Below are 12,500 nucleotides of genomic sequence, written 5' to 3'. Positions count from 1 at the left end.
GGTTTGCAGAGTTATCAAAAAAAAAAGCAAAGGGTGGCTACTTTGAAGAATCTAAAATATAAGACATGTTTTCAGTTATTTCACACTTTTTGTTAAGTACATAATTCCATATGTGTTCATTCATAGTTTTGATGCCTTCAGTGAGAATCTACGATGTAAATAGTCATGAAAATAAAAAGGAAATGCATTGAATGAGAAGGTGTGTCCAAACTTTTGGCCTGTACTGTATGTCATCACAAGTTAGTTTGTTTTATTAGTAGACTACAACATTCAGCTGTATTGTAATGGACGGTAATTAAATCACCTGGTGTGGAGTGTTTGCTGTCAGCCAATCACAGCTCTGACCTCCTGGGTTACGGTTAGGGATGCTTTTATTGTGAAGGTTCAGTGGGTGAAAGGTGGGTGGGTTAGGGATGCTTTTATTGTGAAGGTTCAGTGGGTGAAAGGTGGGTTAGGGATGCTTTTATTGTGAAGGTTCAGTGGGTGAAAGGTGGGTTAGGGATGCTTTTATTGTGAAGGTTCAGTGGGTGAAAGGTGGGTTCATTGTGATGGGTGGGAAAGGTGGGTTAGGGATGCTTTTTATTGTGAAGGTTCAGTGGGTGAAAGGTGGGTTAGGGATGCTTTTATTGTGAAGGTTCAGTGGGTGAAAGGTGAGTGATGTCACAGCGATGATGTCACTGTCACCGCTGCACCGACACGTCGGCAGGACAGACGGAGCCTCTGATTGGACGGAGAGAGTCTGTAAATATATTTAAATATATAATTTATATGTAAACAATGAACTGGTTTTAGTGATCACACAACGGGCCAGGTACCTGCGCAGGTAAACACACTGCAGATTTCAAAATAAAAGATCAAGTTTAGATTTAAGACTTACACAAACATAAAATATGGAGTTCAAAATAAAAATTAGTGTTTCAGCCTGAAACTGGAAATATATTTTATATAACTTCTCTTCATATGAAGGTGTGTCTGTGTGTGTGTCTCTCTGTGTGTGTCTCTGTGTGTGTGTCTCTCTGTGTTTGTGTGTGTGTGTCTCTGTGTGTGTGTGTGTGTGTGTCTGTGTGTGTGTGTGTGTGTGTGTGTGTGTGTGTGTGTGTGTGTGTGTGTGTGTGTGTGTGTGTGTGTGTGTGTGTGTGTGTGTGTGTCTCGCTTTGTGTGTGTGTGTGTGTGTGTGTGTGTGTGTTTTCTGTGTGTGTGTGTGTGTGTGTGTGTGTGTGTGTGTGTGTGTGTGTGTGTGTGTGTGTGTGTGTGTGTGTGTGTGTGTGTGTGTGTGTGTGTGTGTGTGTGTGTGTGTGTCTGTGTGTGTGTGTGTGTGTGTGTGTGTGTGTGTATCATTTCAGCAGAGGTGTCTTGATGGTTAACGGTGAATTAGGGGATTTTATTCGCGGAGTTATTTTGGCGACTTGATGATTAATGAACCGTCCCAGGCTGGGTCTGATGGAATCTGATGTAGGGTATCTGTAGGGTATCTGTAGGGTGTCTGTAGGGTGTCTGTAGGGTATCTGTAGGGTATCTGTAGGGTATCTGTAGGGTATCTGTAGGGTGTCTGTAGGGTGTCTGTAGGGTATATGTAGGGTGTCTGTAGGGTGTCTGTAGGGTATCTGTAGGGTATCTGTAGGGTATATGTAGGGTGTCTGTAGGGTATCTGTAGGGTGTCTGTAGGGTGTCTGTAGGGTATCTGTAGGGTATCTGTAGGGTGTCTGTAGGGTGTCTGTAGGGTGTCTGTAGGGTGTCTGTAGGGTATCTGTAGGGTATCTGTAGGGTATATGTAGGGTGTCTGTAGGGTATCTGTAGGGTGTCTGTAGGGTGTCTGTAGGGTATCTGTAGGGTATCTGTAGGGTGTCTGTAGGGTGTCTGTAGGGTGTCTGTAGGGTATCTGTAGGGTGTCTGTAGGGTGTCTGTAGGGTGTCTGTAGGGTATCTGTAGGGTGTCTGTAGGGTGTCTGTAGGGTATCTGTAGGGTGTCTGTAGGGTATCTGTAGGGTGTCTGTAGGGTATATGTAGGGTATATGTAGGGTGTCTGTAGGGTATCTGTAGGGTGTCTGTAGGGTGTCTGTAGGGTATCTGTAGGGTGTCTGTAGGGTGTCTGTAGGGTGTCTGTAGGGTGTCTGTAGGGTGTCTGTAGGGTGTCTGTAGGGTGTCTGTAGGGTGTCTGTAGGGTGTCTGTAGGGTGTCTGTAGGGTATCTGTAGGGTGTCTGTAGGGTATCTGTAGGGTGTCTGTAGGGTGTCTGTAGGGTGTCTGTAGGGTATCTAGGGTATCTGTAGGGTGTCTGTAGGGTGTCTGTAGGGTGTCTGTAGGGTGTCTGTAGGGTATCTGTAGGGTATCTGTAGGGTGTCTGTAGGGTGTCTGTAGGGTGTCTGTAGGGTGTCTGTAGGGTATCTGTAGGGTGTCTGTAGGGTGTCTGTAGGGTGTCTGTAGGGTGTCTGTAGGGTGTCTGTAGGGTATCTGTAGGGTGTCTGTAGGGTATCTGTAGGGTGTCTGTAGGGTATCTGTAGGGTGTCTGTAGGGTATCTGTAGGGTGTCTGTATCTGGGTGTCTGTAGGGTGTCTGTAGGGTGGGTAGGGTGTCTGTAGGGTGTCTGTAGGGTGTCTGTAGGGTGTCTGTAGGGTGTCTGTAGGGTATCTGTAGGGTGTCTGTAGGGTATCTGTAGGGTGTCTGTAGGGTGTCTGTAGGGTGTCTGTAGGGTGTCTGTAGGGTATCTGTAGGGTATCTGTAGGGTATCTGTAGGGTATATGTAGGGTGTCTTTTTATAAACAATCTCCCAGCTGTAGCTCTGAGGTTTTCTCACATTGCCCAGTGCTCTGAAGGGAAGATAAATAGATGTCTGCGTGGTGTCTGGTTCTGAAACCTCCTTAAATTCGTGAATTGTCGTTTGTTTATTCAAAGTCAGTCATAAGTAGTTCAACTTTACACACACATGGTCCACATGGATCCTACTGGGCCATGGGAGGAGGGAGGGAGGAGAGGAGGAGGAGGAGGAGGGAGGAGGGAGGAGAAAGGGATGAGGAGAGGAGGCGGAGTCTTCACTTCTTCTCCTCTCTCCCTCCCTCCCTCCCTCTGTCACTTCTTCTTCTGTCCTGTCAGTGAACAGTCTCCCTGGTTCTTCTTCTCTGGGATATTTAACCGTCAGCATGTGTCATCGCCCAATGGTCTCTGCGGCGGCGCCGGCAAAGCGTTCATGGTGAGGTTGGTCTGGCATCGGCGAGGAGGAGGAGCAGGAGGAGGAGGAAGAGAGGGGAGGAGGAAGAGGAGGAAGAAGAGAGGGGAGGAGGAAGAGGAAGAAGAGAGGGGAGGAGGAAGAGGAGGAGGAGGAGGAAGAGAGGGGAGGAGGAAGAGGAGGAGGAAGAGGAGGAAGAGAGGGGAGGAGGAAGAGGAGGAGGAGGAGGAAGAGAGGGGAGGAGGAAGAGGAGGAAGAGAGGGGAGGAGGAAGAGGAGGAGGAGGAGGAGGAAGAAGAGGAGGAAGAGACAGTTATAATCTAAACTAGAGAAGATTCGGATCAGGAGGACTGAGACCCTTCTTTATATGTCATCATGTTGTTAATTTACAAACTACAGGAGATCAGGGTGTGTGTGTCTGTGTGTGTCTGTGTGTCTGTGTGTGTCTGTGTGTGTGTGTGTGTGTGTGTGTGTCTGTGTGTGTGTGTGTGTGTGTCTGTGTGTGTGTGTGTGTGTGTGTGTGTGTGTGTGTCTGTGTGTGTGTGTCTGTGTGTGTCTGTGTGTGTGTGTGTGTGTGTGTGTGTGTGTGTGTGTGTGTGTGTGTGTGTCTGTGTGTGTGTGTGTGTGTCTGTGTGTGTTTTGTGTGTGTGTGTGTGTGTGTGTGTGTGTGTTTGTGTCTGTGTGTGTGTGTTTTTTGTGTGTGTGTGTGTCTGTGTGTGTGTGTTTGTGTCTGTGTGTGTGTGTGTTTGTGTGTGTGTGTCTGTGTGTGTGTGTGTGTGTGTCTGTGTGTGTTTGTGTCTGTGTGTGTGTGTGTGTTTGTGTCTGTCTGTGTGTGTCTGTGTGTGTCTGTGTGTGTGTCTGTGTGTGTCTGTGTCTATGTGTGTGTCTGTGTGTGTCTGTCTTTGTGTATGTGTGTCTATGTGTGTGTGTGTGTGTGTGTGTGTTGTGTGTGTGTGTCTGTGTGTGTTTGTGTCTGTGTGTGTGTGTTTTTGTGTCTGTGTCTATGTGTGTCTGTGTGTGTGTGTGTGTGTCTGTGTCTATGTGTGTGTCTGTGTGTGTGTCTGTGTGTGTCTGTGTCTATGTGTTTGTGTGTGTGTGTTTTTGTGTGTGTGTGTGTGTGTGTGTTTAGCAGATCAGTTATTTTAGCTTTAGCCTAGCTTAACCTGATGACCCAGTTAGTTTATCTGAAACACAACCCTGACCCCTACTGACCTTTACTGATGAGCCAATCAGAACAGCTCCTGACATCTCCTGATGATCCAATCAGAACAGCTCCTGGGACCTTTAGTGTTCCTCCATAAAGCAGCCTACCTTTATCGTAGCTGTAGCTTAGCTTTACTGTAGCTGTAGCTGTAGCTTAGCTTTAATGTAGCTGTAGCTTAGCTTTATTGTAGCTGTAGCTTAGCCTTATTGTAGCGGTAGCTTACCTTTACTGTAGCTGTAGCTTAGCTTTATTGTAGCTGTAGCTTAGCCTTATTGTAGCGGTAGCTTACCTTTACTGTAGCTGTAGCTTAGCTTTATTGTAGCTGTAGCTTAGCTTTATTGTAGCGGTAGCTTACCTTTACTGTAGCTGTAGCTTAGCTTTATTGTAGCTGTAGCTTAGCCTTATTGTAGCGGTAGCTTACCTTTACTGTAGCTCAGCAACCTCATGCTGCGTTAGCGTCCTCATCCTGACTCCGCCCACCTGTTTCATCTATTCCTCCGTGTTTAAACAACTTATATACACATGACATTATATATAAATATTACATTATATATAAATATTACATTATAAATATTACATTATATATATAAACATGACATATAAATATTACATTATATATAAATATTACATTATGTATCAACATGACATAAATATTACATTATATATAAATATTATATTATATATAAATATTACATTATGTATAAACATGACATTATATATAAATATTACATTATATATAAATATTACATTATATATAAATATTATATATAAACATGACATATATAAATATTACATTATATATAAACATGACATTATATATAAATATTACATTATATATAAATATTACATTAAATATACAGATGACATTATATATAAATATTACATTATATATAAACATGACATTATATATAAATATTACATTATATATAAATATCACATTATTTATAAATATTACATTATATATATAAACATGACATATATAAATATTACATTATTTATAAATATTACATTATATATAAACATGACATTATATATACACATGACATATATAAATATTACATTATATATATCAACTTGACATTATATATAAATATTACATTATACACATTATATAAACATTACATTATATATAAACATGACATATTTAAACATTGTATATAAATATTACAATATATATAAACATTAAATTATATATAAACTATATAAACCTTACATTATATATAAACATTAAATTATATATAAACTATATAAACCTTACATTATATATAAACATTACATTATATATAAACATTATATATTAATATTACATTATATATAAACATTACATTATTTATAAATATTACATTATATATAAATATTACATTATATGTAAATATTATATTTAAACATGACATTATATATAAACATTACATTTTATATAAATATTATAAATAAACATTACATTATATATAAACATATATACATATTACATTATATATAAACATTACATTATATATAAATATTACATTATATATAAACATTAAATTATATATAAACATTACATTACAGCACAGAAGTACGGTTTAGGTATTGGCGGAATCGGTTAAACTTTGCTTTTTGCATCCTTTTTATTGCAATATCATACAACACTCACAGGGCCAATCAGGAGACAGGAAGAGAGCATGTGACCATGGTCTCTGCCTCTCCGCGTGTCATCTGTGAACATCAGACTTTGGTTTACTCATTTCAACACCAAAACTATCGGCCCACATCAGGAAAGTGTTTGTTTGTTTTCACCTTCACGAGATTTGAACAGTTTCAGAAAGCGACTTTTCAGCCTTAGGGCCAAATGATCTCTTCACCCTCCGCTCTGGGGCAGATTAATGATCTCTTCACCCTCCGCTCTGGGGCAGATTAATGATCTCTTCACCCTCCGCTCTGGGGCAGATTAATGATCTCTTCACCCTCCGCTCTGGGGCAGATTAATGATCTCTTCACCCTCCGCTCTGGGGGGATCTCTTCACCCTCCGCTCTGGGGCAGATTAATGATCTCTTCACCCTCCGCTCTGGGGCAGATTAATGATCTCTTCACCCAGATTTAGGCCAAACTGGTCAGAAAGCTCAGTTTGTTCTGAACATTTTGACATCAAACACATGCGGGTCATTGAAAAGCAAATACCCTGACTACCCTAACTACAGGGTTCAATGTAGGCCAACGTGGAGACTGTGGGGGGTGTGTGTGTCTTGCGCGTGTGTGTGTGTGTGTGTGTGTGTGTATGTGTGTGTGTGTGTGTGTGTGTGTGTGTGTGTCTGTGTGTGTGTGTGTGTGTGTGTGTGTGTGTGTGTGTGTGTGTGTGTGTGTGTGTGTGTATGTGTGTGTGTGTGTGTGTGTGTGTGTGTGTGTGTGTGTGTGTGTGTGTATGTGTGTGTGTGTGTGTGTGTGTCTGTCTGTGTGTGTGTGTGTGTGTATGTCTGTGTGTGTGTGTGTGTGTGTGTCTGTCTGTGTGTGTGTGTGTGTCTGTCTGTCTGTGTGTGTGTGTGTGTGTGTGTGATTCCCAGAGTTGTTGTTGCCAGAGTTGTGTTGCGACAGCGCGGGGGCGTGACCGTGGGGTAACATCCGAAGGGTAGCTCGCTGCGTTTGCGTGTCACAGTTTAGTTCATGCAGAGGAATGGCGCTGAGATCTGTTTCACGGCTGGTAAGTCCACTTTTACAAACCGCTCACAGATAAATAAATAAAAAGCTAAGCTAAGAACTGAGGAGTTACTGAGGCTTAGATGAAGTTACTAACTGAATGATTTAAAGATATTTAACGGCGGAATTATCCGTGTTTAAACACGAGTGTCGACACGTGACGGAGAGAAAGGAAAGATTGAAACATGTTTAACGTAGTTCTGTTTGTATTTGCCTGTCAGGTGGATTAAAGCTAGTGTTACATATCATTTGGGTTTCTTCAGTGACCCGTACTAAAACCATACTTTAAAAACTGGGCCTCAACCAAGAAGGGCGGCGACATTAACAAACGGCTTGTTTATTCATAAGGCCATACGCTCACATTTAAATATTTAAAATGTACCAACAAAACTTATTTCAACAGTTGTCTGTTAAACAACAAACGGAAGAACCACTAGATGGCAGAAGGGAACAATACATTGTCCAAAAAACCGTTGGACCATAGACCTTTATAATAACATTACTATAGACCTTTATAATAAACCTTTATAATTTACCATAGACCTGTATAATAACATTAATAGACCTTTATAAAAATTACCATAGACCTTTATAATAATATTACTATAGACCTTTATTAAAATATGGACCTTTATAATAACATTACTATAGACCTTTATAATAACATTACTATAGACCTTTATAATAAAATTACCATGGACCTTTATAATAACATTACCATAGACCTTTATAATAACATTACCATAGACCTTTATAATAACATTACTATAGACCTTTATAATAACATTACCATAGACCTTTATAATAACATTACCATAGACAGTTACAATAACATTACTATAGACCTTTATAATAACATTACAATAGACCTTTATAATAACGTTAACATAGACCTTTATAATAACACTACCATAGTCCTTTATATTAACATTACCATAGACCTTTATAACATTACTATAGACCTTTATAACATTACTATAGACCTTTATAATAACATTACTTTAGACCTTTATAATAACGTTAACATAGACCTTTATAATAACATTACCATAGACCTTTATAATAACATTACCATAAACTTTTATAATAACATTACTATAGACCTTTATAATAACATTACAATAGACCTTTATAATAACGTTAACATAGACCTTTATAATAACATTACCATAGACCTTTATAATAACATTACTATAGACCTTTATAATAACATTACTTTAGACCTTTATAATAACATTACCATAGACCTTTATAATAACATTACCATAGACCTTTATAATAACATTACTTTAGACCTTTATCATAACGTTAACATAGACCGTTATAATAACCTTACCATAGACCTTTATAATAACATTACCATAGACCTTTATAATAACATTACCATAGACCTTTATAATAACATTACTATAGACCTTTATAATAACATTACTTTAGACCTTTATAATAACGTTAACATAGACCTTTATAATAACATTACCATAGACCTTTATAATAACATTACTATAGACCGTTATAATAACATTACCATAGACCTTTATAATAACATTACCATAGACCTTTATAATAACATTACTTTAGACCTTTATAATAACGTTAACATAGACCTTTATAATAACATTACTATAGACCGTTATAATAACATTACTTTAGACCGTTATAATAACATTACCATAGACCTTTATAATAACATTACTTTAGACCTTTATAATAACGTTAACATAGACCTTTATAATAACGTTAACATAGACCTTTATAATAACATTACCATAGACCTTTATAATAACATTACTTTAGACCGTTATAACATTACCATAGACCTTTATAATAACATTACTTTAGACCTTTATAATAACATTACTATAGACCGTTATAATAACATTACCATAGACCTTTATAATAACATTACTATAGACTGTTATAATAACATTATTATAGACCTTTATAATAACATTACTATAGACCTTTATAATAACATTACCATAGACCTTTATAATAACATTACCATAGACCTTTATAATAACATTACCATAGACAGTTATAATAACATTACTATAGACCTTTATAATAACATTACAATAGACCTTTATAATAACGTTAACATAGACCTTTATAATAACATTACTATAGACCTTTATAATAACATTACCATAGACCTTTATAATAACATTACCATAGACCTTTATTATAACATTACTATAGACCTTTATAATAACATTACCATAGACCTTTATAATAACATTACTATAGACCTTTATAATAACATTACCTTAGACCTTTATAATAACATTACTATAGACCGTTATAATTACATTACCATAGACCTTTATAATAACATTACCATAGACCTTTATAATAACATTACTATAGACCTTTATAATAACATTACTATAGACCTTTATAATAACATTACTATAGACCTTTATAATAACATTATTAGGTAGGTCCTGCTGAGGCAGAGATGAAGTCACTAACTGAAAGATTTAAAGAGATTTAACAGCAGCTGTCGGATAAAAGAAAGACATGTTTAACTTTGTTCTGTTTGTTATTGGCTGTCGGGTGGATTTCCAAACGTCAGCCATCTGGAGCTCTGTTGTCAGACCTTCACTGCTGCACCTGAATGCACCACCAGGAAGGACTCGCATCGCCGCCATTTTAACACATTTAAAATTCTGAAATTATCTTTTAAAAAGGATTTTATAAATAGCCAATCAGGTCACACACACCGGAGGGCTTTTTATGTCCCGTTTTTATTTCCTGAGGAAATGATTTCTTCTCTCATTTCATCAGTTTTTATTTTCCATCTCTCTGTTTCCTCTCTGATTAAATAAGTAAATTATGATCTCAGGCTGCAGGTGCCTCGTTTGGCTCTCCGGCGCCGTCTGAGCGTGCTCAGAGGCGGCGTGTCTCGGCCCACGCCATGGCGCCGTCAGCCACTCGCCTTCCTCTGCTACGTCTTGTCCCTCAGCGCTCTGCGGCCCTGGGCCAAACGGGTAAGAGCCATCTGATTGGATGAAGGGAAACAGGGCGGGACAGAAACTTGTTTTGTTTTACCTCCCTTTTCCTTCTCCTCTTGTCTCCATCTTTTCTCGTTTCCTGTTTTACATCCTTACACTCAGTGATCACAGAATACATGTCTCAGTGTGATGTTAACGTGTCTCCCTCTGGTATTGATGACGGTAAATTGTCTCCATCTCTGCAGATTTCCTGCCTGTTCTGTCACTCTCAGCTGTTTTAAATAATAAACCCTCAGAACACTACCGGCTCAGGTTCAGGGACCAATCATTAGAGACCTGTTCCCCAGCTGCACTTGCGCTTGCAGCTGGGAGAACTCGTCCTGCCGCTGGGATGGTGGTATTAAAGGGTAATTTCTGGGTTTGTTTCCAACTTGGACTCTATGTTCCCATGCATTGGTCTTTAAGTGTCTGATGTGAACAACAATCTCTGGAACTGGTCCAGTATTAAACCAGAACCAAGCTGTAATGTAACCCTACAGGACTAATGTTCAGCAGCAGTTAGAGTCACTAAAAGTTCTGTTGTTGCTGCTGACAGACTCACATTATTATTCTAAGTGTCTGACAACATTATGGGATGGATCCCTACAGAGATAGGCCTTTTAGTTAAAGAGTAAGATCCTTTTAGTTTAACATGAAACAGCCCCAAAATCACATTATTGTTAGCATCTCTGCTAGCATTTCTGTTAACAGGTTAGCATCTCTGCAAGCATTACTGTTAGCATCTCTGCTAGCATTTCTGTTAGCATGTAGCATCTCTGCTAGAGATTGTTGTTCCCATCAGTCACTTAGACACAGAAACATGGGAACATGGAGTCCAGGTTGAAACAAACAGAAGTTCCCCTCTAAAGGCAGAGCTGAAGGATGGTGGCGTAGGTTCCTGAGGAGTCCTGGAGGACGGAGAGAGATGTGGCGCTGGGGAGGATGACGCGGCTAAGCTAGTATTGTTTATGGTTTCATGGCGTTGTGCTAAGCTAAACGCTAAAGAGGAAAAGTTGCTGAATTTCAACCCTTCTGAAGTGAGTCATCCAGCGGAGATTTATCGGCGGTGGATTTACAGGTGTTCATTAGTCGCTCTTACCTGAGGGTCTGACTCATTCTGTGACAGTCTTTATACCTTAGATACTCTAACACATATAAAATATTTACAATAATATGTACACCTTACAGCAACCAAATGAAGGTAAAATATACTGATAAAAATAGCTAAAGCTTTATTATCTATTTTATGCAGTGCCATAGGTACCAAGTATGCACTCAAGACGTTTTTATCTCGGACTTGTCTCGGACTTGTCTCGGACTTGTCTCAGACTTGTCTCAGACCTTTCAAGTCGAAACAAAAACCAGAACCATTCTGTGCTGCCCTTTGCCTCTCTGCTGGGCCCTACCTCGCGGTTTTGACGCGGATCATGTGTATACGGCTTTAGAGTTAATAATCTGGCCTTGTCCAATCCTGCAGAGTTAGTCCTCTGCACAAACATTATCATCTTAAAAGATACATCATACACAGAAATGATCAACATGTAAGTGAGTGAAGCCTTGAAGGGGATTCTTTATTTGTGTCTTGGTCTTGGACTAATCCTGGTCTTGGACTTATCCTGGTCTTGTACTTGATCTGGTCTTGGACTAGTTCTGGTCTTGTACTTGTCCTGGTCTTGGACTAGTCCTGGTCTCGTACTTGCCCTTCTCAAGTAGAGATCAGCTGGTTTAGTATTTGTTTAATTAATTTTATAACCTGCATCATCATCATCATCCTGAGAAATGAACTGCTACAACAGGAAAAACATTTAATATCATTAATAAACTTAATTTCTAAAGTACTTTAGTATAACAAGGTAACCAGCAGATTAAAACCCCTGAGAGGAGTAACTTCACCTCTTTTTACCTTTCCTCTTCTGTTTTCTTTCCCTCTTTTGATTCATTTTCTCTTCTGTTTTCTTCTCTATTCTCCTCATTCCTCCATCTTTCTCTCCTCTCTCCACATCTTTCCCTTTCCCCAGCACATGACTAAATACCGATAATATTCTCCTTCTATGAAGCAGATAATGATGTTTACCATGTAGTTTCCTGTGTGGTGCTGTAGGTGGCGCTGTACCGCTCATTCCCAACGCGCCTCCTCTCTCGGACCTGGGGCCGTCTGAACGGCGTGGAGCTGCCTACCTGGCTCCGAAAGCCCGTCTTCTCCCTTTACATCTGGACCTTCGGGGTCAACATGCAGGTCAGCCAAATGTCCCAGTTAGAGAGAAAAGCCTAAGGGTGGGGGGAGACACACAATCTAGTAACGTGATCTATTTAAATTAGTTTTTTTCCAAACACTGATATTTAACCAGATCCCCCTAAACCAAAGAGTAGAAGACTGTTAAAGAGCCCTTCAGGATTTAAAGTATGAAGAGTATGTACATGATCGGGGGCAGTGTTTTGGGAGGAAACTATTCTAACATTGACTTCCCT

At 39.3% G+C, this 12,500-nt stretch overlaps 1 protein-coding gene across 1 annotated transcript in view; it reads left to right on the top strand.

Moving 5' to 3' along the window:
- pisd (phosphatidylserine decarboxylase) overlaps positions 1–12,500 on the top strand; it is a 24,893-nt gene that overhangs the window by 6,768 nt on the left and 5,625 nt on the right. Inside the window, exon 4 of the mRNA XM_028601534.1 lies at positions 12,133–12,267. Coding sequence (XP_028457335.1) covers positions 12,133–12,267 — 135 coding nt within the window. The remainder of the gene's footprint in view (positions 1–12,132; positions 12,268–12,500) is intronic.

This window comes from Perca flavescens, chromosome 16, assembly GCF_004354835.1.
Source record: "Perca flavescens isolate YP-PL-M2 chromosome 16, PFLA_1.0, whole genome shotgun sequence".
NCBI classification, from domain to species: domain Eukaryota; kingdom Metazoa; phylum Chordata; class Actinopteri; order Perciformes; family Percidae; genus Perca; species Perca flavescens.
The sequence above is the reverse complement of the archived record's forward strand: the minus strand, read 5'-3'. Positions and strand labels throughout refer to the sequence as shown.